At 35.8% G+C, this 26,720-nt stretch overlaps 1 protein-coding gene across 4 annotated transcripts in view; it reads right to left on the minus strand.

Moving 5' to 3' along the window:
* Window positions 1–26,720, minus strand: part of EPS15 (epidermal growth factor receptor pathway substrate 15) — a 122,962-nt gene that overhangs the window by 71,376 nt on the left and 24,866 nt on the right. For 3 of the 4 annotated variants that reach the window (XM_053655451.1, XM_053655450.1, XM_053655453.1), the window contains exons 2-8: window positions 16,750–16,791; window positions 13,077–13,166; window positions 11,664–11,711; window positions 8,059–8,154; window positions 5,642–5,707; window positions 4,365–4,490; window positions 2,297–2,356 (exon numbers count right to left, since the gene is read on the minus strand). In XM_053655451.1, coding sequence (XP_053511426.1) covers window positions 2,297–2,356; window positions 4,365–4,490; window positions 5,642–5,707; window positions 8,059–8,154; window positions 11,664–11,711; window positions 13,077–13,166; window positions 16,750–16,791 — 528 coding nt within the window. The remainder of the gene's footprint in view (window positions 1–2,296; window positions 2,357–4,364; window positions 4,491–5,641; window positions 5,708–8,058; window positions 8,155–11,663; window positions 11,712–13,076; window positions 13,167–16,749; window positions 16,792–26,720) is intronic. The other variant, XM_053655452.1, reaches the window with a different exon arrangement.

Raw genomic sequence — 26,720 nt, forward strand, 5'->3', positions numbered from 1 at the left:
TCAAAACACCAATTGAAAACAACTGTGGGGGTTGAGGTGCCAGGAAAGACTCCTAGCCTCACAGGACTAGTTTGTTGGAGAGACCCACAGGGTCCTAGAACATACACAAATCCACCCACACAGGAATCAGCACCAGAAGGGCCCAATTTGCTGTGGAAAGCCAGGGGAAGTGACTGAAATCTGGCAGAGAGAGGAGCAAGCACCATTGTTCCCTCTCGGACCCCTGCCTCACATACAGGGTCACAACCCAGTGACGTGGGTTGACCCGCCCTGGTGAACATCTAAGGCTCTGCCCCTCACTATGTAACAGGAGTGCTGAGACAAAAAAATGGCTCAAACGAAAGACCAGATCAAAGCTCCAGAACAAATGCAACTAGGCAATGAAGAGGTAGCCAGTCTATCAGATGCACAGTTCAAAGCATTGGTGATCAGAATGCTCACAAAATTGGTTGAATTTGGTTACAAATTAGATGAGAAAAATGAAAGCTACATTAAGTGAAATAAAGGAAAATGCACAGGGAACCAATAGTGATGGGAAAGAAACTGGGACTCAAATCAATCGAGTGGACCAGAAGGAAGAAAGAAACATCCAATCAGAAAAGAATGAAGAAACAAGAATTCAAAAAAATAAGGAGGCTTAGGAACCCCCAGGACATCTTTAAACATTCCAACATCCAGATTATAGGGGTGCCAGAAGGGGAAGAGGAAGAGCAATAAGTGGGAAAGTTATTTTAACAAATAATAAAGGAGAACTTCCCCAATCTGGCAAAGAAAATAGACTTCCAGGAAACCCAGGAAGTTCAGAGGGTGCCCAAGAAGTTGAACCCAAGAAGGAACACACCAAGGCACATCATAATTACATTACCCAAGACGAAAGATAAGAATAGAATCTTAAAAGCAGCAAGACAAAAGGAGACAGTTACCTACAAAGGAGTGCCCATAAGACTGTCAGCTGATTTCTCAAAAGAGACCTTGTAGGCAAGGGGCTGGAAAGAAGTATTCCAAGTTATGAAAGGCAAGGACCAAGATTGCTCTATCCAGCAAAGCTTTCATCTAGAATAGAAGGGCAGATAAAGTGCTTTCCAGATAAGGTCAAGTTAAAGGAGTTCATAATCACCAAGCCCTTATTATATGAAATGTTAAAGAGAGTTATCTAAGAAAAAGAAGAGAAAAAACATGTATGGTAAAATGACAGCAAACTCACAATTATTAACAACCACACCTGAAACAAAAACAAAAGCAAACATAAACAATAAGCAAACAACTAGATCAGGAACAGAAACACAGAAATGGAGATGACACGTAAGGTTAGCAACAGGGGAGTGGGAGGAGGAGAAGGGGGGAGAAGGTACAGAGAATAAGTCCATAGACAGTAGGTAGAAAATAGACAGGGGGGAGTGTAAGAATAGTATGGGAAATATAGAAGCTAAAGAACTTATAAGTATGACACATGGACATGAACTAAAGGGGGGAAATGTGGGCGGGAGGGGGTGAAGGGGAGTAAAGGAGGGAAAATGGGACAACTGTAATAACATAATCAATAAAATATATTTTTAAAAAACAAAACAAAGATTTGGAATGAAAAAGGACTATGATCACAAACCCAGAAAAGATTAAGAGAATGATGCAAATAAATCTGTGGCAACAAGTTTGAAAGTCAAAGAAATGGATAATTCCTTAGCAAAATAAAGGAAGAAAATCTCAACAGACTAATTTTAAAATAAGATTAAAATGGGGGTTAGAAATTTACCATTCATGAGTTCATAGCAGAATTTTATCTAACCTTTATGAAAGAAATGAATACGACTCTATTTGAAATTAACTTGCCAATTACTAAGGACATCTGAGGACAACCTGTCTTCAGATAAGATGTTAGAACTTCCTCAGCATACATAAATAAAGTGAAACTAAACTATTATTCATGTTTTCTTTTAATGAAAAACAAATTGAAAATTTAGGAGCATATTCCAAAGTAAAATTACCCTACAGCAGAAAAAGATACGGAGATGCTTGGTCAAGGTGAGACACAAATGGTAATACTCTTCAGCATCTGCACAGTGCACTATTCAAGGTATATATCTGCATGTACCTTAAAGTTAAATAAAATGAAGAGAGCAAATATATTTTCTATTGTCCATTTATTTAAAAATATTTACCGATCACCTATAAATTCTAGGTAAAAATAATCATACCAACAATCTAGGGAATAAGTATTCCTATAAGGATGAACTAAAAGGGGAAATTTTCACTTGAGAAATTAAGGTGCTTAAGATTGTAAGAGCATTAGGTTACTTACCACTGCAAACTCATCTCTGTCAAGCATTCCATCATGGTCAATGTCACTCAACTCCCAAACCTTAAAAAATAATAATAATCAACATGGAGAAAGATAATGTTCTCTCATTTCATGTGTTACACGTAAACACCAAACACAAAAATTGAGGTAAAAGTTTCACCTAAATGTGTATTTTCTCTGAGAAATTTCAATTAGGCTGATTATTATTATATCACTATTATATTAAATACTATTAACATTACTATAAAAAGAAATAACCCACATACATTTTAAATAGAAATTCCTTTACAAATTTTTTTAAACTATTTTTTCCTCTCAAGTCATAAAACAATTATGTATGCAGTACTTTAGATAACTATTGTACAACGCTTTTTCACAAACATCATCTAAATTAATTCATGCAGCAGCTCCATGTGGAACTAACAACCCTGTTTTCCCTGCGCTACAGAATCTCTAATCCACTGAAAGAAATATGCAACAAATACTGTGTTATGGGTCATTAACTAGCTAATAATAAAGTCCAGGCCAGGGCTTACCAAGAAAAAATAAAATCTAAAAGGCACTGGTAGATTTGGTCTAAAACAAGAATAAATTCCATAGCCTTAGACTAGCCATAAAACTATGTTAAATCCTTGGGAAGACGATATTTAAACATTCAACAAAATCTGACTTGGGGCAGGAAGAGAAGGTGAGCTAATGAGAAACAGGAGAGGGGATAGCGAGTGCTTGGTCATAAAATGCCTTGCAAGGAGTTTGGACTTTCTCCTAAATACAATGGGAAGTTACTAAAAGGGTTAGTTTTACATTAGAAAAAAGATAATAGGATTATATTTACAGTTTAGAAATCTCACACTGGACCACACAATGGAAAAATGATTAGTAAGAAACGATACTAGAAAGTGGCTTTTAAATTAATATTTATCGTGCACCTAACCTATACAGCACTCACTGATCCAGCAGTAATGCTGCAGGTGGTGAGGTGGTAGTTGTTACCATCATCGTCATCAGCACGGCAGTTATTGTTCAAAGAGTATGTACCAAGCACTGTGCTAGGTACTTTACAAACATTATTACATCTAATCCTTACAACCCTGTAAACTGGAAATTATACTCATTTAAAAATTAGAAAACTGAGATATGCTTCTCTAGTGATTTGTCATCCAAGGTCAAACAGCTGAGAAGTGGTACAGCCAGGATTTGGCCCTACAGAGTCTGATTAAGCAAGTGGTTATAGAAAGGACAGGAGGTTTAATGAGAGATTAGGTTTGACTATGAAGAGCAGTAAAGAAAAATCACTATGGAAACAGCACAAGAGTGGCTGGCAGTAAGGAAAGCTCAGCTGAAGAGGTTGATCATGAAATTATGGTGATACCAATCTCTATTAGACTTTCTCAGTACTCCATATGCAACCACAGAGAAGGTAAATAATTAGCTTCTTGCAAAGTTGATTTTCACTGAGCAAGCAAGAAGTTAGAAAACATGAAAAAGGGAGCTAAAGATGCTGATATGAAACTGTGGACCATAAAAGTCAAAGTTGGATGAGGAAAAAAGTAAATTCAAAAGATGGGGAAAGTAAAGGAGTCTGAGATTTAAAGATCTTGATGAAGTCAAAGAGGTAGTCTTCCAAGTACCTAAGAAAGATAGCTAGAAAGACGGAAGTTCTGTTTAGAGAGTAGAATTTATGATTTCAGGGATGAAACTGTTGCTATGACAAGGTTCCATGATACAACCATGGGACAGGTGGTGGCAAATGCAAATTCCTGGTGGTCTCTGGAAATTAAGTCAAGGAATTGGATTTGAGAGGTCAGAACACACAACACAAAGAAGAAAGGACCTACTTAAAGGGCTTATAGATATAGCTAATTTCAAACACTTGTATTTTAGAGAGAATAATCAAACAAAGAAATAAATTGGGAATAATTTTATAGATTAAGTCAGAACACAAAAAATTCTATAACAGCCTTAAAATAAGGTCTGTGCATTTTTTAAAACAATGAGCATAAGTTCTCCCAGTTGACACAGAATTAAAATACATAAAAATTACATTTAGAATTTAATAATATCTTACTCTTCCGAGGATATCCACAGGTAACTTAGAGTTGAGCAACACTGGTTTCACTTTATCGCCAGACAGAAACCCATTTACTGGGCTTAAACTATCAAAAATGGCATCATATTTGGCCTTATCTTCAGACTATAATATAAAAAGATTGCAAATTAAAATAGTGAAAAGGGTTCAACTGTAATTATAAAAATCAAGCCCTCAAAGAACAGATAACATATTTTTAACTTATCATTTAAAAAACATTCTCCCTTTTATCAAAATATAATATAGTAAATGATCATTTAAGTTCCTCCACCCAAGAACTCAGCATCCCCTCCATTCCTTTTGTAGCTGGAACACTACCTTTGCTTTTCTTCTATTAGTTTAGAATCAAAAGAATCCAAAGGTAGAGGGCTTTGGGAAGAATCCTTTCAAAGGGAGAGAGTCCAACCCTCTCACTGTGGAAATAGATCCACAGCAAGAAAGTAACTTTTATAAAACAAAGTGACTGCTAGTCAGTGACATTCCATGACTTTCTAAACATGGTGAGACTAACATTTCAAACTCAGACAACTTTGAAAAAGAGTATCACTACCATAGGAATAAACATCAAGTTTCCTACATTTTTCCCTAAGCAAGATTTCTTACCATTAAGAAGAATTTCTAAAATTCTAGAAAGCTACTTGTATAACATAAAAAAACACTGTTTGAGATTTGTCCAGGTAAGCCCAAACCCCCATACTTTTAAAAATTAGTTAAGAGCACACAAGCATTCATAGACATAAATATCAAAACAGCTTTCTGAAAAAACTGTACACATTTATTGAAGGTCATCTGATCTGCTCTATTCTGAAAGTATTTTTAAATTACACCTTAAAAAATCTGATGATAGCTATAACCAATGTGATGTCTCCAAATATCTATAAAGCAAAAGATACATTTCTGAAAAAGATTTCATGAAGAATTGTTTTGTCGCTCTAAAAAGAGTAGCTATTACCCAGAATTTTTAAGCAAGACATAATACAAGTGGGGTAAAACAATCATCAATATTTTAGTAAATACAGGATTATGACATCATTTTCAGTTTACACTATAGCAGAAATGAGATTAAGACAACATTAATTGTTACAAAATGATCGACAGTGCTATAAGATCCCTCCAAAAGTTTCTAGTACCAGTATTGTCCAAAAAGTAAAAAATAAAAGTCTAATGCAGATTTCAGCATATTTTGGAAGCAGTGAGAGAGGATTATGTGGAAGAAAAGCAGGGGTAAGGAAAGGATAGTCACAAAGTTTACTTACTTTTACAGCCCATGGGAGCTCAGCTGCAGAGGTTCCACTGATTAGCAAGGGACTATCGGTATCATGCTAAAAAGGAAAACAGAGCACAGGAAGGGCTGAAATCCTCATCAGTAAACAGTGAAGAAAAAGAGGTCTTTGGATTTAAACACATTCACACAAAATGTTGGATCTCAATGAGCACTCTATTTTACATAAACTATTTTATATTAATTATATTAAGTCATCTAAGTACAAATGAAACAAAAACTGAGTTAGCTGCACAGTGGAACACTAAATAAAACTTTGGTGTTACAGAAGAAACCTATTACAACTGAGATCAAGATGAAGGTATCTGAATGTAACAAAAATATTTATTGCCCTGTTAACTGATGGCTTCTCCCCAACACTCTTTAAGGAAAGCTGACTGGGACAAGAACTTAAGGTTTATAAGTCACAAGTGCCTGAGCCTATCAAGAGCATGTCCACGTAATTATGCTTACCTGCTTATACGTGATGAATATATTAGAACACATTTTATAATACAGTTAGTCAACAAATCCCTAAATTATCCCTCTGACTCCATGACTCTAAGCCTAAACTTAGAAGTACAGAAATTCTCAAAACTGAAGTTAAAATTATAATGTTCAGACTAAGTCATTTAAAATATTGAATTTAAAAACAAGCAAGGAAAGCCATAAAACTTCTGAGAAAAGGGAGCAGGGGTAGAGAGGCCTAGCCCTATTAGATACAAAAACAAATTACCAAATATGATCACTGAAACGATGTGTGATCAGCATATGAATAAACTGATAAATCAGTGAAAAACAAAATACTTAAGAGAATTTAGCACATGACTGAAACAGCATTTCAAATAAGTAAGGAAAATATGATTACCAATAAATGGCAATAGATCCATACAACAGTCATCTTTAAAAAAACATAAATTTGAATTCATACTCATACCTCACATCAGGATAAACATAAACGTAAAAAAAGAAATCATAAAAAATTTTAAATCCTAATAATTTATATACATAAAAAAACAATGACCTCTTTCTACAAAAAAAAAACCACCATAACATACACAAATGACAAACTTGGAAAAAATATTTGCAACTCATATAGGAAAACAGAGCTGTTTTCCTAATATACAAAGAGCTTCTAGGATTCAATAAGAAAAAGACCAAAACCCATGAAACATAAGCAAATGCTATAACACAGACGTTTCACATAAAGGTAATATAAATGGATGATGATAAGCATGAAAAAACTATTCAACCTCATCCTATAAAACCAAATGGACAGATTAAAACTACACTCACACTCCATCTGTCACATATCAAAGTGACGAGGATCAAAATTTTTTACAACAGTATGTTAGCGAAAATGTACTCAACCAACTGCTGATGGAAGTGTGAACTAGTGCCACCACTGTGAAGACATGTTGATATTATACGTGAAAATTACAAATGAGCAAACTCTTGAACAGCATTTCCATTTCTGAGAACTTACCCATATAAATACATTTCTGCATATTCAAAATGATGTACAGTCAAACCTTGGTTCTCAAATGTCTTGGTTCTCGAACAGTTTGGTTCTCAACCAGGCTGTTCACAGAAAAAATGTCCTGGTTGTCTAACAAAACTTCAAGTCTTGATTCTCTACCCAACAACTCTTTCATGCTGATACCTACATGATCAGTCACACATCTCTGTCAGACAACAAAGATTTGGTTTTCAAACAAATTGCTTCTTGAAGTTTTCTAGAACGAATTAAGTTCAAGAACCAAGGTTCCACCATATATTCAGGGTTATTATGCTCTACAGCATTTTATCCCGTAAACTGAAAGGTTGCGAGTTTGATTTCCAGTCAGGGCATATACCTAGGATGTGGGTTCAGTCCCTTGCCAGAGCATGTTCAGGAAGCAACTGATTAATCAATCAATGTTTCTCTCACATCAATGTTGTTTTCTTTCTCTTCCTCTCTTTTTCTCTCTCCCCGCCCCCTTCCTCTCTCTCTGGAATCAATGTATATATCCTCAGATGAGGATTAAAAAAATTTTTTTAAGATTAGAAACAAGCCACAAGCCTATCAATAGGAAGTTAAATAATGGTCAATGAGAGGAAATATTAATAGAATGCAGCCATAAAAATGAATGAGGAAGCTTTTATGTAATGATACAGAAGGATCTCCAAAATATATTGTTATTAAAATAAGGTACATAATTGTGTATACAGTACACTACAATTAATATAAAATAAGCACGTAGGTATTACTATTTCTTTATATACTCATATAACAACTCTGAACGGACATACAAAAAACTAGTAACGGAAGTAGCCATTACAAAAGAAAAGTAGCTGGGTAGTAGAAGTTGGGGGAAATTTTTTAATACAACAATCTTAAAAATACAATTTAAATTTAAAAGCACTTCTTACAAATCTTGGTGGAGGAACAGCCAAGTTCAAGCTACTCAGTGAAACCTCCAATCCATTCTGGGCACATGCCACAAGACGTAAGGCAACAAAGAATTCCTGAGGAAGAAAAGTATGACTGTAAGAGCATTATCCACCTACCCATCCACCCATCCATCCATCTAAAGACATACCTGAAATCTGAAAATACAATTCTGTTACTCCAAAGTCTTTATGCAGCAACAAATATATGCAGCACACTTACCTGAATAACACTTGCTTTAAAATTGAGAAAAGATCTGTGTATACAGATGATCCCAACATTATAAACAGCAAACCCACCCCCACATGTTAATATAAATGGGAAAATATTTCAATGGTGATACACATAGTGGAAATTAAACAAAATTAATAATCATGCTTCAAAAAATATTTAATGGTGTTAAGAAATGCTTTTTACCATTTAAGTGAGGAAAAAATATGAAAAAAAAGCCCAGAAGAAAATAATATATAAATTTATCGCAAGTCATCTCTGGATTTAAGATTATAAATTTTGAAAGTGGATCAGTCATTCAAGTGACTCAATCACTGCTATTCCAGAGAAGCTACAGGAAATAACTGTGCAGTGTCTAAAAACAATTATATAACTGCATGACTTCAAAACACTTGTAAATCTCTCCCAAAGTTCCTTGGATTTTTGTCATTTGAAATGTCAGTCCAGAATGTAATAAATGCAAATGCTGAAGCCACTACTTTTCGATTAAGGTCAGGTCTGGGAATAGACAAAAAAAAACTTCACTCCAGTTATATAACTTACAATTTGTCAATACTCTCTAGTAGTTATTGATACGATCAATCCTTCACTACTGTTCTCAAGCCTCCTATTCTCACTAACACCCTTCTTACCCAATTCCTAACCTATTCTCAGAAACTTGCAGGTTGCCTGCTGTGTACTATACCTTGGCTCAACTCATAAATTTCTTGAAAAAATGCTATTTCAAGATCTCCCCTTTTCTTTGTATTCATTCTATAAGCTTCTATGCAATCTGACTCCAACTCCCACCATTAGCTAGAGAAACTACTGACTATGTCACAAATAACATCAAATGCTCTTAAAAAAAAAAAAAAAAGCCCTGGCTGGTGTGGCTCAGTGGATTGAGCACCGGCCTGAGAACCAAAGGGTCTCTGGTTCGATTCCCAGTCAGAGCACATGCCTGGGTTGTGGGCCAGGTCCCCAGTAGGGAGTACATGAGAGGTAATTGATGTTTCTCTCCCTCTCTTTCTCCCTCCCTTCTCCTATCTTTATAAATAAATAAATAAACAAACAAATAAATAAACAAACAAACAAATAAATAAATAAAATCTTAAAAAAAAGCCTCCTCCTACTTGTTCTTTCTGGCAGCCTGAAAAGCACAATCTACTCTGAAGCTTTCCTCCCCTCCACCAACATTACTTCATAAAGCTTGTGTTCCTCTGACCTTGCAAGTCTCTTTGGTGGAAGTCAACCTTTAAATCCTCCAACCTGTAAATGCTTATACTCTAACCCTCTTTCTCGTCTTATTCTATGTGAGATTACTCAGGTAATCTGGTACACCCCCAAAATAAAGGTGGGTTCTAAAGTAACATAATCCTGCAAAAAATTTTAGTTCTGCTACTTAAAGTTGTGAGGCCACAGTCAAGTTAAATAAAATTCTTCCATAAAAAGGGAGGGAGACTAATAGCTACCTTGCAATATATTACAGGAACAAAATAAAAACCATTCTATAGGAAGAAAGCATCTACTGTCATTTTTGGCACATAGAAACTTAATAAGTATGTGTTTCTTTTCTTTCTTTCATATGTTAATTCAAAAATCTTTTCCCCCAATGCAAACATCAAAGTTTAACTGCAGTCTCATAAATCCAGCCACCAAAATGTAACAAGGGCAACTTAAACTCATCATTCAAAGTTCAGAAATATCAGTGAAGAACTTATTAAGTGATCAACTCATGAATAAAGGAACCACATCTGTCACATTCACCTCTCAAAACAGGTACTCAGCAAACGTTTGCCGACTCCACGCGCTCATATGAACGTGGTGTTCCTGGGTCTCCAATGCACCAAAGCGGCCCTTCTGTCCAGGAGCTCCAATGGGGACTACGATCTAGCCCTAGAATCTTAAAAGACTGGGTATTCTAACCTTCTCATCAAAATGTTCCCACCCCCTTCTGAGTTTCATACTACTTCAGCAGTCCCCACGTTAGGGAGAATCAGCTTTGAGTAGCAGTACTTAACCAATGTATCAGCATGCAGCAAGCTTTGAATCCAATCCTATAAAACTCTGAAATCCATCCCCAATAAGTAGAACTTCAAAGAACACTGAGAGTATCCAGACATTCAGAACTACATTCACATATTTCTGGTCTAGGGTTCACATTTAGCTTATAAACCTTTTTTTTTCTTTTGGTTTATATGTCAGAGGTAAGACCTAAACAAGAATACTCAGGTTTGACTAGCCAAGAATTTCCTTTCAAATGTATGAGGCAATACTGTCTTAACAGTTCATAAAATCCATGTTCATTTATAAACCCTGTACATGTAAGTAATTTAATTAGTAGGCTACAAAGAGCAAAATCTCTCTGAATGGCTGAAAAAAACCCATGCTATTATTTTTTAAAATATTTTATTTATTTATTTTTCAAGAGAGGGGAAGGGAAGGAGAAAGAACAGGAGAGAAACATCAGTGTGTGGTTGCCTCTCATGTGTCCCCTACTGGAGACCTGGCCTGCAACCCAGGCATGTGCCCTGACTGGGAATTGAACCAGTGACCCTTTGCTTCACAGGCCCCTGCTCAATCCACTGAGTTATACCAGCCAGGGCCCATGCTATTATTTGAAGTGTCCCTCAAATTCTTATGTTCAAATCCTAACCCCCAAAGATAATGGTATTAGGAGGCAGGGCCTTTGGGAAGTGCTCAAGCCATCTGGGGAGCTCTCATTAATGGGATTAGTGCTTATAAAGGAGGATCTGGAGATCCCTGGCACCTTCTGGCTTATGCAGATACAACAAGAAGTTTGCTATCAAACAGACACCTGGCCTGCCCATGTTGGTGCCCTAATCTCAGAATTCCAGCCTTTAAATCTATGAGCAATAGATTTCTGTTTATAAACCACACAGTGTGTGGTATTTTGTTATAGCAGTCCGAACAGATTAACACCCTCTGGTAGAACAATGTCACCAAATTAACACTAACCACTGGGTATTAGTTACTCTAATGTCTACTGATTAGAAATATTTTCACTGTTCTGGCATTTGCCCTTGCAAAACTCTAATGTTGGTAAAAAGCAATTCTTAGTTTAAAATTACAAAGCACTGCCAGTGTGGCTCAGTCAGGGTCCCAGTCGATTCCCGGTCAGGACACATGCCCAGGTTGTGGGTTCAATCCCTGGTCAGGGTGCCAGACAAAAAACTAATTGATGCTTCTCTGTTATATTGATGTCGATCTCTCTCTCTCTCTCTCTCTCTCTCTCTCTCTCTAAGCATGAAAAAATGTCCTTGGGTAAGGATTAAAAAATAAACACAAAAAACAGCTGGCTTTTTAAAATTCTGAATCATTTAAAAATTTTTTCATATGAATCTCTAAATCTTACCTGTTTGTTTAGAATACCTTTGCCATCTGTGTCAGCTAAATCCCAAATCTGAAAAAAAAAGAAGTATCAATCTATATTTTAAATAATAATCATCTTAAACATAAATTAAATCCCTAAAATTTAGAACTTCATGATCTTTGGTATTCAGATTTAAGAATCATAGAATGAATCCCTGGCTGGTGTGGCTACAAAGGTTGGAGTGTCGTCCCACACACCCAGAGGTTGTGGGTTTGATTCTCAGTCAGGGCACATACCTAGGTTGCAGGTTCAATCCCCAGTTGGGGCACATATGGAAGGCAAACCATTCAATGTTTCTCTCTGTCTCTCTCCCCCTCTCCCCCCCCCCACCTCCCTTACTGCCTTCCTTCCTCCTTCCCTCTCTCCCTTTCTCTCTCTTTAAAAGCAATGAAAAAAAATTTTTAAGCAAAAAAATTTATTTTTTAAAAAACAATCATAGAATTAAAAGTGGAAAGAAACCTCAGGGATCACTTAGTGCAACACTACATGAAGGTACTAAGGCCACTAAGGCCTGGGAAAGTTAAGTGACTTAAGAACATTCAGATCATCAGGGAAAGAACTGACACCCAGGTCCTAACTCTCAATCCAGTACCTTTTTCTTTACCCCAGATTCTAACTCCACTCTAATGCTCTTTTTGAAAAATTTATCTTTAGAGGGGAAAGAAAGGAGAGAGGGAGAGAAATATCAATGTACGGTGGCCTGTCACGCACCCCCTGCTGGGGACTGGCCTGCAACCCAGGCGTGTGCCCTGACTGGGAATCGAATCACGATCCTTTGGTTCGCAGGCCTGCACTCAATCCACTGAGCTATACCAGCCAGGGCTAATGCTCTTTTTACTAGAACATACTACCCTGATTTAGATTTTTACTAAGATGATATTCTTTCTTACTGGCAAGTCAAAATAGTTAATGTTTACTTGTGGATAATTAAACTATTAATGAAAAATTTTCAAGGTTTTTGAATACATATCTCGTATAAGGACTCACCAGGAGATCAAGCCAGCAGAGAGACTTTCCACTTTTTTGTGCTTTTTATTAAGCCTCTCATCCCCACTCTATTCACCACATATAAAACACAGAGACAGTTATAATAGAGGAAGTAGAGACACAGCCAACTCTGAGTGGGTGGCAAGGTTCCCAGTCTGCACTGTTTCTCCCCACAACACCCAAATGTACTATTACTTCCTCATTTCATCCTACTAAAATGTAATTTGTTTTCTAAACATGAGAAAATCACCTCATTTTTCAAAGTCTCTCCATCGCATTACTGTAACTGCCTCTATAACTCAGTTCTAACTTCTACATTTCTTGATCGTATCTTTCTAAATTTGCATCTAATTTATCTACACTACTAAATATTCATTATAATCTAGTTATAATAAACAAATACTATACCTTTCCAAGTATCAAGTCTGGAAGCCCTGATTTTTTCAGGAAAACAGCAGCATCAGAAGCCAATACCCTTCCAGTATTGCCAGTATCAACCTGAAAAAATACAAATGGTAAGCTGACAACAAACACAAAATTATTTGCCTTCCTTGCTGTAATTTGGGAAGTTGCTTTTTCAAAAAGGGAGTGGGAATCCTTTGACTAAACCAAGGCCTAAATTAAGCCAATATATGGATAGCCATATAAGTAGAGTACAATCTAGACAGCACTGGCAACTTGCAAAGTGTTTTTTGTTGTGTCCAATATACAAATGAAAGAACTGAATTTCAAAGGAAGTAGAGGAAATTGGTGGAGTCATAACATTAACACATTATCTCCTGACTCCAAGTCTTCTATAGTTACCTTTTAAATTCCAATAAACTTAATGGCAATAGGAATAAAAGGGCAGCATTTCCTGGAGAGGTTTTTTGACAAATGGGAATAGCTGTGTGTTATGTTTTTTCAACACCTTTAAATCATTAACTTCTGCTTTTATACTTACTGTTAGATACTGCAACTGTTTACTTAAAAGAAATCAGAGCAGCTCTAAAACCAGTAGTGATTACATAATAAATTTAAACATTTTAAAAAGTGTTAAGTTCCTAGAGCATATCAAGGGTAACATATCATTTTAACTGAGAGGGACTTCCCTTTGACAGAATGAGGTCACCAAGAACAAAAAACCCGTTCAAAAGAAAAAAAAAAAAAAAGCAATGCTCACTTCTGTAAAGATTTCCTAAAGTTCTATCTGTAAAAATGAAAATTTTTTAAAGTTATGAGAAAGATATAACATGATACTAGGATATTTGTAAACTATTTTTCCAGTTTAGTTAAAAGACTAAACTGGAAAAGTTTGTTGTAAACACATACAAAACATTCCAGACAGGCCAATCCCATCCAAGAAGCAAAAGAGAAAACCTTTCTTTCAAGTGAGAGAACATAGGATAAATCTGGCACTCAGCAAAAATGGAAGAATTGCCCAATCCAAGTTTGGGGTAACAAGGAAGTACAAAAAGGGTTAGGAAATCTGCTTCTAGAATTTTCCAGAACTCCTTTTCTTTCCCCACTTCCTGACCAGGGCTGGGGGGGAGGGGAGAATACCTACCCCACATAGTCTAAATATAGAGGCAGCACTCAGGGGAAACATTAATCTAACTCATTAAGTATTTATGTATTCCAATGGAGAATTTTACTATCGTCCATTCTTTTGATTACTAAATAAATTAAACACAGCCATTTAGTCATTGCCATCCACAGGCACTTTCTGTGGTACACTGATGCTTGTCTGAAGTCTCTGCTATAAGCTACCAACTACAATTACGTCTTCAACCAAGTCTCAGAGCTGCATCTAAATGACCATACCCCGTACTCTGAATTATTAATACTTCAAAATATAAACTTTTGGTTAAGACTTTTGAGCTGACATCACTTAAACAATTTTTAGACTCTATGGTGAAAGAATTTCCAGGACTCTTAGCAGTCTAGAAGCAGATATACAAGTTCTATTCAGAAAAAGTCCAGCCACCGTTAATATAACAAGAACGTTTGTGCAACATCAATGCAACCTGGCAGCCAAGGAGAATGGAATGGAATTCCATTATCAGTCAGTGGGGGCAGCAGAGCCGTTGAGTGAACATGTGTACTGTGTGGCACAGCAGTCAAAATGACTGAGCAAGTAAAGCAACAAATCTGTATAAAAGTTTGTGTTAACCTTGAATATTCCTCCGTGGAAACTATTCGGATGAGTCAGAAGACCACAGCTGTGGGCAACTGGTGACTGGCAGCATCACCACCACACAACCGTTCATGCATCACACATTGTGCAGAGGTTTTTGGTGAAACAACAGATCACCCAGGTGTCTCAGACCCCCTACAGCCCAGACTTGGCGGCCTGCAACTTCTAGCTTTTCCTAAAACTAAAATCACCTTTGAGAGGGAAGATATTCCACACAATCGATACGATTCAGGAAAACAAGACGGGGAAGCTGATGGCAACTGGGAGAACTGTGTGAGGTCCCAAGGTGCCTAGTTTGAAGGAGATCCAGGTGTAATTATCCCATGTACAACGTTTCCTGTACCTTGTATCTTCTTCATATTACTTCTTCAGTATCTTCTTCTTCAGAAGGTTGAATACCTTCTGAACATACCTCAAATTTTACGAAAGCAGACTCTTGACCCAAGACGCAAAACAAGAATTAGACAGGACTGAATAAAATATTGAGGAAAATATAATTGTGGTTATTTACTTGGAATATTGTTGGTATTATTTTTAATATTCTACTTTGTAATGGATATGTGAAAAAGCCCTTTGTTTTTCCTATACTATCTCTAACCCTCAATTTAGTAGGCTCTGTGCTTGTACAGTGAACGAAATAGTTTTCAATGGTATCTGATTCTCCCTGACTCGTCAGAATTCAAAATCATATCCTTTAACTGAATGTCCTTAACTTTTTATGGCAATATAGTAATTACTACATCAATTACATAAAAATTTGGTCTCCTTTTGCATTAGGATATAATTGGGAAAATCAGTTGTGCAGAACAAGGTAATACTTGAAAATTATTCTCTTTTATTCAGATAGAACAAGTCACTATTAAGGAACAAGAACTAGCCCACTGGAGAAAACTGTCCTGCAACCTGGTTTATAAGGTCCCAGTCTCTCAGACAGTAAAAGCAAGGTTGCTCAGCAGACTAGGAACCTAAGCAGATCTGGAAAACCTCAAATTGAGATCTATTCTCTCAAACGGATATGTGCTGTGGTGAAATATGCAGGGAGAATTTCTAAGGTTTGGATCCTAGCCTCAAAATACAGGAATAAATAAAGCTCAGTTTGAGATGCTTTAAACATTTTAGGCGGAAGTTAGTTCTCTGGCCATAGAATCTGTTAAACAGAGAACATATGACTCTAGATCTGTAAGTCACACTGTGTAGATAGTCAGGTCGAATATAATGAGACCAGTCTTTCTGTGATGAGGATCACAAGGTGAGAAGACTATTAGGGAAAACTACCCACTATCTGGAATGAGCACATGAGATTGTCTACACCCTCAGGAGATTTATCTACTTTATGGTGTGCACTCTTGATTGATTTCCAACCACCTAGACTATTTTACACTCTGTAGGGATAGTAGTTAAATCCATACCAATAAAATGAGAATTGTGTCTGTAGAATATAAATCTCTATAACTCATATTCTCATTTTTACACCTTACTGGTTCTCCCAGTAATTAGTGAATTTAATAAAATCCTTAATACGAGTCCATTTTACATGTGCATGAGTCATAGTTTTAACTTTATAAATATCAAAATTTAATTAAGTCTTAAATACAACTAAAAGTCATTTCCATTTGGCTTATAAATTAATTTGGGTATTTATTTCTGAATGAAAACATCTAATGTTATATGGATTTTTAAGATATATAAATATTTGAGACAATTAAGTATTAAGGCTTAATTATATTTCCTTCATTTCCTGAGACCTTGTCAAAAGTATTATATACTCAAAGCAGGAGGCTAAAGCACAAAAAAATTGAAAACGACATGTCGAATTTATCCAGCTGACTGGTAATCTTTATGTACACAATCAAGGGTTGAAAATATATTTTATGTTCAATCTAGGAAGACAAATAAGAATCTTACCTGTCTATAGTATTTTTCATATACAGGATTCCCACTTGATAACTAAAATAAATAAATAAATAGAAATTAAATACTATTCAATAACTTCTATTAATATATTTGCATTCATTCAATAGCTATTTGAAAAATGAAGACAAATAAGAATATCCTTGATTTCAAAAAACCTGGTTTTGTTTCTTTTGGGAGGGAAAATGGGAATGAATAAAGGCAGCCCCATAGATTACTAAGAATCAGGTATAAGAAATAAAACAAGAATTTTAAAATTACTCTTGACATCAGAACTCTCTTCTTCATGCAAATTTTACTCAAACCCAACATATAACAAATTAGGGGTGAAATGCTGGTTAAAAGACAGCTGAAAGACCAAAAGCCTTAAGCAGTTGACCTCTACCCAAGTGCCCAAAGTACCAATGAATACACCATATTATTTTATTGAAAAAACATGTCAATAAAATGAATACACCAGAAGATATACAAAAAGATGATACTATCATCAGATCTGAAATGCTTGTGGGCAGGGAGTGCCATTCAATTCACACCACAGTGCAAAGGGCAAATAAGATTTGGTCAGCTGATGAACAGACTGATCATCCCATCTGAAAGGTAGTTTAGGAGTATCAATGTTTGAAGGTTCAGGTTCGCCTGTACATGAATGTGTAAGAGTGTTCTAGAACCAGGATGGAAGTTTAGGAAGGCTTCATGGGGGAGATATCAGTGCAGGAATCTGAAATATGAATGGGGGGAGAGGGTGGTGCTATACCCAGATAATAGCATGCACAAAGGTGAGCATATGACCGAAAGCTCAATTATGCTGAAAAGAATCCAGGAGTCCTAAATGGTGATACAACGTGAAAATAAGATAGTGAAGTTTTGTATGAGACAACTTATGAAAGTCTTCATCTACGTGGTAAAAGTAAAGACTATGAGGATTAAAAAGGAGACAAACTTAAGAGCTATTAACTCCATCTCAGTTCTAGGTGATCATTTATATGTGAAGAAGAAAAGTAGAATGGAATGTAGAGTGCTACTTAGGAAATAAATTTAATGGCCCATTAAAGAACCTGAACACTGGCAACAGCAGAAAAGAAAAACATGCTTTGAAGAAAAGTTTGTAAGACAGATTTGACAAGGCTTATTAAAAAGATGAGGGGGCAGAAGCTTAGAAATGCAAAGATAAAATGGGAAAAAAATTAAGCGACAAGGTTGGGCCTATAGTCTCAATGGGTACAAGACTAGATTAAGAAACCAACGTTCACTGAGTGCCTACTGGGAGAACACATTACGTTCAGTGCTTTATAAATACTTCCATACTCTATATTTTTGTGAGCCACATACTATCATCCCACTCTGCAAATGAGCAAACCTAGCGTGAAGTTCAATCACACGTGTCAATTTGGCTAGGCTATGGTACCCAGTTGTTTGGTCAAACACCAGTATAAATGTTACTGTAAAGGGTTTTTTTTTAGATGTGATTAATATTTAAATTAGAAGACTGAGTAAAACAAATTACTCTCCACAATGTGGGTGGGCATCAACCAATCAGTTGAAGGCCTTAAGAGGAAGAATGAGGCCTTCTGAGGAAGCAGGAAATGTGTCTCCAGAGTGCCTTCAGACCTAGATGCAACATAAACTCTTCCCTGGGTCCCCAGCTTGCTGGCCTGCCCTTCAGATTTAGGACTTGCCAGCCTCCACACATGAACCAATTCCTTAAAATTAATCAACGTGTGTGTGCATGTGTGTGTGCCCCTGTTGGTTAGTTTCTCTGGAGAGCCCTAATGTACCTGTCTCAGAGAGGTTACTTGCCCAAGCTTTTAAATGGCAGAAACTGGACCTAAATGCAGTCCCACTCCCAGCTCCCTGCTCTTTCACACCATGCTGCTTCCCATATGCCCTGGATTGCTCAGGACAGTCCTGCTTTACAGCCTGCTGTCCCAGCATCCCATCCAGGTTACCATTTGCCTCAGACTTCTCATTTTCTTAAATGAACTATTATCATTAATCGCTACATTAAAATCAACCAAGATGGATTCAGTATACCTCTAACTGTACACATCTAACTTGTGGCCAAGGTATCAGCTAATAATTGTGTAAGTGCTTTTATCACTTGAACAAGTAATGAAATCTGAATGAGAACTAGTGATAATTTCATCCTTCTTTTCCTGATTCTTTACAGATACAACATAACTAACACTTTCTTTTAGGTATTAGTTACAGCACGAAGAAGACTCGGTGAGAAGTATCCTCAGGCACAAGCAAGTATGGACAGCTAACTCCTCACAGCCTTTCGAGACAGGGAGAAAGTATGTGACACTGGTGCTCCTGCTGGCTATTTGGTGTGCCGGTCAGTACAGTGACATGTACGGTGACCTGTGAGATGCACCAGGCAACTAGCTGGCTATAAGTCAGTGGGGAATTCTTGGTTGGGGGGACGAGTCAAGTCTGATAACTTGTGAGGTGGTTTTGTTATTGCAGAGTATAAATCTGCAATTGTTTATTATTTTGTTTGTCAATTATTTTTTATTATCCAATAAGCCCTTTCGGTAGCAATGAACTAAAATGAAGAAACTGTATATTTAATGCAAAGTTAAGAACTAAATTTCCATTCCTGTAGAAAATGAATAAGACAATTTGCATAAAACTTTTGAGGCTATTTCTATTTAAAATGGAGCTCTAGTGACATAATTGTTATGAGTTAGTTGCAATTGTCAAAATTTACAAATGTTTTCATATATCTACATTTAAAATTTTAAGGAGAAAAATTCTACTGAATAAAAAAACCCAAAACTTCAACATGGCAATATATGTGCTCTACTTGCAACCTATCATCAGATTTTAAAGACTGAATGGAGTCTTTGAAAACTGACTGTATAAATTCAACCTAAGTGTCTCCATATTGAATGTTCTTGAAAACAAATAGCATTTTCTTCAAAATTTGCTGGAAATCTTTAATCAAAGATTAAAGTTCATTGATTAAAGCTCAAAAAAAACTTTAGCTTTGAAGCTTTTAACAAATACAATTATTACAGACAGCATTTGCCAAGACATTGAAATGCATCCCTCAAAAGCAAGGGAAGGACTGATGAGAGCTCAAATAGTATACAAGATTTAAATTTGAAATTCTATAATCACACTTTGCAATGAATTGTAAGAGTTCCACCAAAAGAGTATTCCTATTTTTAACTGAAAAAATTTATACTCTGTGCTGGAATTAAATGGAATTATAGAAAACGTACAATTTTGTAACATCTAAACTTAATGGGACATGTAACAGAATCATAAATAGAGACAATTTACATATGACAAGATTTGTCTTATAAAAACATTTGTCTAAGAGAGTACCTTTCATAGAGACAAAAAGACAATGCCTTTGAAAATATGGGGGCTGATAAATTTATAGTTTTCAATAAGAAAAAGAATTAAGAATATTCTCTAAAACATTTACTGAACTAACCAGGTACATCACTATCTACATAGAAAGCATATTAGCAATTAAAAATATTACTGGTTACAGAGAAGGGTCAACTGTAAGAGTTAATAACCACAAAATATAAAATGTAACTGAAAAATATTGCAAGCAGTTTTATGAAAAATTAAAACTAGTTAGACTATATTGGAAAATAAATACTACTTTGTTCAAAAGGTATTAAAGACAGCTATGGCTAAGAAACTGATTTAAAAATCAAATCTGATTATTACCATGAATAACCATTTTGTTTATGTGTTTTAATATTCTGATAATCAATGTAAAGACCTTATTTTGTTGTAATACAGAACAAATGTTTTAGAAATTTTTATTTTTGAAAACAGACTTTGAATAGAACTGTTTTACTGATACATCAATGTACAAAACCATTCTGATGGCCAAAAAATAAGTTTTTAAAAAAACTTATAGAATTTAAAATATAGTGTGTCCCTTTTATTCTCAAAAATGACCCAGTTTGAATGAAAATTATATATTCGCCCTGCTTACACTGGAGTGTAAATACTTTGCTAGAGAAAGTAAATGAAATATGCTCCCTCAATAATGAAAAGTTAATTTTTAAAGACAATTTGGTTGAATTTTTAGTGCCCAGAAAAAAAAAACTCACACATGGTAAGGAACCCTGAGCTCCAAACTGCACCTTATTAACCATCACAGCACAAACTCATCAGGTTACCACATAAACACATTTGAGAAGGTATGAGCTTGCTTGAGTGCTCTAAAGTACACCTTGTGCTGATTACTATACTTAAACGATACAGCTAAGTGAGAGTGGAAAAAGCCATTCAAACTGCCAATTCACTCATCCAGCAAGATGACCAAAGAGTGTTTTTGGTGTATCTCAATAAAACTGGCTTTTTTTTTCTGAAATGTAACAATTTTAGAATTTTAAAAAATCACACATACACAACACACATAATGATGCATAGAAAAAAATTTGAATGGTATACAGCTAAAATGGTAAGAGTGATTATGTCTGGATAATGGGATTATAATGATTTTTATACTCCTTATTCTCTGAATAAGGAGAAATAAGGAGTATAAAATAAGGAGAAATAAGGAGTATTTCAGAGAATAAGCACTACTCTTTATTCTCTGAAAACCTTTTTATAATAAGCATGCCCTATGTTTTTATATAAGTAAAATTAAACAACAAAGCTACTTTCAATTTGGGGAAAAATACAGAACTCCAAAAATCATTATGCAAAATTACATATGAATTTTTAACTACTAAATTTCTAAAGGAACACTTCAAAACTAAAGTTGTCAAAATCAAGATGTGACATTTTATAATTTTAAAGTAATTATTTATTCATTAGCTATATCATAAACTCTTATCAGGTGCCACAAAAATAGAAGTGGGACTGCTAATTTTCTTAAGGAAAAAATCATGTAAAGTACAATAAACTTTACTAGGAAGTAAGTTATTACAAAAGTATAGCACATTATATACTATTCTATGGTCTGGTAGGTTGTATTATAATTCTAAATAATTTATTCTCCTTTTATAAGAATATTAACATCCTTGCCTGTTGCAGTGTGACTTAGTAGTCAGTGCCTCTCTGTGGGTACCCTATTATTAGGTTGGCCATAAGCCTTAATTTGGCCAATGAAATATAAGCAAGTTCCAGTTCCAAGTAGAAGCTTTAAGAGCTACTGTGTGTTTCAACCAGCTCGTGCTCTTTTCTCTCTGGCAAAAGAACAGTACTATCTGCCAAGAATAAACAGGGTGTGCTCCTTCATCCTAGATTCTGAAATGAAAAAGAATGGTGGAGTAAACCATACAGATTCATATAGACTACTACAGAACCTACACTGTGAGCAATAAATAGACCTTTGTTATTGTAAGCACTAATATTCTGGGTTGTTTCTTAGTGCAGTATAATCTAGCTAAAGTTAACACATAGGTAATCTAACACCAAAGTGCACCAGGTAGTATAAAAATAAAGAGGTCCTGATTATTTGAAATTCATAGGTTAATAAATGAATGTTGAGTTGCTTGTAAAAAATTTTTGATGTCATTTTTGGGAATTTTTTGGAGGGGGAGATGCTGGATTATATGACTTCAAAAGCCTATGATTCTATAGTATACAAGACAAACAAATTTTAGTATTAGGCTAACTGTAAATGGTTAGAGTACAATGTGAAAATAGGTAAAACTACAAAGACATTCTCTAAATAATGTCAATTTTTTTCCATTAACTAAAAAATCGTATGATTTAAAGAATAACCAGTGAATAAATTAATAAAATGACAAGGGAGTGGGTATAAATATAAAGGAGTAGCATGGGGGATCATTGTGGTAAAAGTTTACCTTAATTGTGGTTATAAGTTACATGAATCCACACATGGTAAAATTATATAGGCATAGTATATACATACAGAACCATAAATAAGTATTTGAATAAGGTTTGTGAATTGTGCCAACGTCATTTCCTGGTTCTGCTATTGTACTATCATTATAAGAGATGTTATAATTAAGCATATTTGGGTGAAGGGTATATGAGACTTTTTTGAACAATTTTTTGCAACGTCCCATGAAAAGGTCAGGTTCAAAACAACTGTGATATAGATAGAAGGTGGCAATCCAAGCAGAAAGAACACTGTATAAAAGCAAGCAAATATAGACATCTAGGTAGTGAAAAGGAGACAATGGGATGAATAGATTTAATTCTTTCAAATAAACCACTCAAAATCTTTTTAGTTTTGCTCTCTCTAAAAAAAATGTACGAAAATGGGTAACAATTTAGTACTAGTGAGCATTAAAAAATCAGTGTGATAATGCACATAATTTTCTGGACAATTTGCCTTACAAATATTTTTTGACATATTAACATACAAAAAGTCAGCTATTTAGAATTCAGCCATCTAATACTCCATTTTCGAGAGAGCTGAGGAATCACTAGGGAAACCAGCCCTTACATCCTTTGAATTCTTCCAGTATAACCACCACCACCCCTCTGGTGGTGGAACAGCAATTCCTAAGGCTAAAGTACCAAATGAATACAACCAGAAGAGCCTATGCTTTTATACACCTATGTTTACACAATGTGAATGGCTTGCACCGTAGGAGACTAAAGCCTGATGATAGGCTTGAGATGTCTAGAAAAGACTTGAATATTTCACCATACAAAGGAAAACAGGGTGAAAACAAATAGTAAAAAGAAAACAGAATGGAAAAAAAGGAGCAGTAAGTAACCAATGGCAATCCAAACTAACAAAGAAAAGAGCAAACAGAAGCTGAGAGTCAAGAGAAAGTCAGTAATAAAGAAACTTTAGAAAGGAAAACAACTCTGAAGCTGGATAGAGAGGGTGGATGAAAGCAAGTCACCTGAGCAGCCCTCACCTTTAGAGCTGGTGGGGAGGAGAGCTCAAGAAAACACAGGCATCCAACAGACCAGCTCCCTTAGAGATGCATAGTATTAACCCTCAGCCCTGTTATTTGCAACTAATTTAATAATTTAATAAACCTGTACTAAATGCCTTCTAGGAACACAACAAAAGGTTTAGGTGTCTGTGAGTTGCAAAAATCACATAGGGCTTCTGCCCTCAAAACACATAGTCTGGTAAAACTTTCAATGCTTCATTCTGCAAACATGCTAACATCTATTTGTTCCATAACAAACCATTATGAATTGATAGCATAGTTAGCAGGCAAAGCTCTAGGAATACTCCAAGTACAGTTTTATGGAAAACTTTCAAAATCTGGATCTAAGAATACATCTGCGTTGGAGATGATCAGAAATGAAAAATTAAAGGGACTTAAATAGGCAAAAGAATTTCAAAGTAGAGAATAGTTATACACTACTGATAAACGCAGTGTAAACAGACCATACCAATAAGTGAAATTATAATGGACCAGCTTTTGTAAAACCCAATTCAGCCTCATCAAAAATCTAAGTTGGCAGAGTAACAAAGAGCGAATTCAAAGAGTAGATTTGGTCTCTCATCAGAAGGCAGTGTCTTACATATGCCACTCTAGCCAGTCCAAAATAAACAGAAATCACTAGGAAAAGCATTATCTTTAAGCATAAATAACTAACATGTGAATTTATTTGTACAGCACTTTACCTTTTACAAACAACATTCACAAGTTCATCTCTTATGTTCTTTTCTTCATTAATCCAGATGTTCACATCAATTTCCATGGTTTTAATACCACACTTAATGTTGATGAATAACAAATTGGTATCTTTGGTTCAGACCTCTTCTCTGAACTCCAAAATTTCTATCGACCATCCACTTTACATCTCCCCTTGGATATCTCCCAAACATATAAAGGAACTTGTATTTTTTTTCCTCCAAACACCTATTCTTCTCCCACTACTAACCACTTAGGTGCAGAAGGCAAATACCTAAGCCAGCTTGTCCCTCACTTTCGACTTTCAATCCATCAGCAAGTCCTATCTATTCTAATTCTTTTTCTAAATTTTATTATGTCATTACAGTTGTTCTATTCCTCCCTTCATTCCCCTCCACCCTGCACCCCCTCCTCCACCATTCCCCCCTTTTAGTTTATGACAGTGTGTCTCAAGTTCTTTAGATTCTATATTTCCCATACTATTCTTGCCCTCCCCCCTATCTATTTTCTACTACCATCTATGCTACTTATTTTCTGTACCTTCTCCCCCCTTCTCCTCCCACTCCCCTATTGCTAACCCTCCATGTGATCTTCATTTCTATGTTTCCGCTCTTGATCTAGCTGTCCTTTTAGTTTGCTTTTGTTTTAGGTGTGGTTGTTAATTACTGTGCGTTTGCTGTCCTTTCACTGTTCATCTTTTTTATCTTCTTTTTCTTAGGTAAGTCCCTCTAACATTTCATATAATAAGGGCTTGGTGATGATGAACTCCTTGAATTTGATCTTATCTGAGAAGCACTTTATCTGTCCTTCCATTCTAAATGAAAGTTTTGCTGGATAGAGCAATCTTGGTTGTAGGTCTTTGGATTTCATGACTTGGAATACCTCTTTCCAGCCCCTTCTTGCCTGTAAGGTCTCTTTTGAAACATCTGCTGACAGTCTGATGGGAACTCCTTTGTAGGTGACTGTCCCCTTATCTCTTGCTGCTTCTAGGATTCTCTCCTTCATTTTAATCTTGGGTAATATAATTATGATGTGCCTTGGTGTGTTTCTTCTTGAGTCCAACTTCTTTGGGACTCTCTGAGTCTCCTGGATTTCCTGGAAGTCTATTTCCTTTTCCAGATTGGGGAAATTCTCCTTTTATGTGTTCAAATAAGTTTTCCACTGGTGGCTGTTCCTTTCCCCCTTCTGGTACCCCTATAATTCAGATGTTGGAGCATTTAAAGATGTCCTGGAGGTTCCTAAGTCTCTTCTCATTTTTTTGAACTCTTGTTTCTTCATATTTTCCTGTTTGGCCATTATTTTCTTCCTTCTGGTTCACTCCCTTGATTTGAGTCCCAGTTTCTTCTTCATCACTATTGGTTTCCTATGCAATTCCCTTCATTTCAATTAGTTTCGCCTTCATATGTTCCTCTAATTTGTGACTAAAATCAACCAGTTCTGTGAGCATCCTGATCACCACTGTTTTGAACTGTGCATCTGAAAGTTTGGCTATTTCTTCGTTGCTTAGATTTATGGGCTCTGAGGCTTTGAGATCTTCTTGAGTCATTTTTGGTCTGTTCGCGCCCATTAATTATGAGGAGCAGAGCCTTAGGTGTTTACCAGGGTGGGGCCACCCAGGTCGCTGGGTTGTCAATTCTAATTCTAAAACCTCTGTTGAACTCCTCCTCTCTCCCTATCTTCGTCCACGTGTTGTCTCGACTATTACAACAAACTTCTATGCATCTTCTCTTCTTTTATTCTTGCCTATTTTTCTCTCCACACAGATTGCATAATAGTCATTTAGACACATATATCAGGACATAACATTCCATTCAAACCCGTCAATGTCTTCTAATCTGACAAAAAATCAAATCCAAACTCCTTGCTGTGGCTCTGAGTTCCTGCTCTCCTTTCCAGCGTCACCCAGGGCAACTGAAACAGCAAACTCTGTCCCAAATCACAGCCTTTGCATTCTCTCTTCCTGAAAAGCATAGCTGGTGTCATTTCCCTTAGGACTCAGCTTAAATGTTATGTAACCACAGATTTATCTGGATCATCAGAAAGTAAGCCCTCATCTTAACTAGCTGCGTCTGTAATGACTCTACTTCCAAGACCCATTCTGAGGTACTGGAGGTTAGGACTTCAATACCCTTGACTGGTAATTAAAACTATAAAGAGCTAAATAAATAATTTAAACCAACAGAAATCTTTGTTATTTCAATGCTTTTCTCACCATCAACCTCACATTAAAAAATATATATCCATAAGCCTTAGTTTTTATCTCAAGTATAATTTGAAATAAACACTATTTCCAGAATAAATTAATTCCTTAAAGTGAATTGAGAAAGTGTGTGTGTGTGTGTGTATGCATGTTTATTAGTTTTCTATTTCTCACTTTCAAAACAGCAAAGAATATGGTAAAAAAGAATG

Source organism: Artibeus jamaicensis, unplaced genomic scaffold, assembly GCF_021234435.1.
Source record: "Artibeus jamaicensis isolate MK-2021 breed Jamaican fruit bat unplaced genomic scaffold, CSHL_Jam_final scaffold_1019, whole genome shotgun sequence".
Classification (NCBI taxonomy): Eukaryota; Metazoa; Chordata; class Mammalia; order Chiroptera; family Phyllostomidae; genus Artibeus; species Artibeus jamaicensis.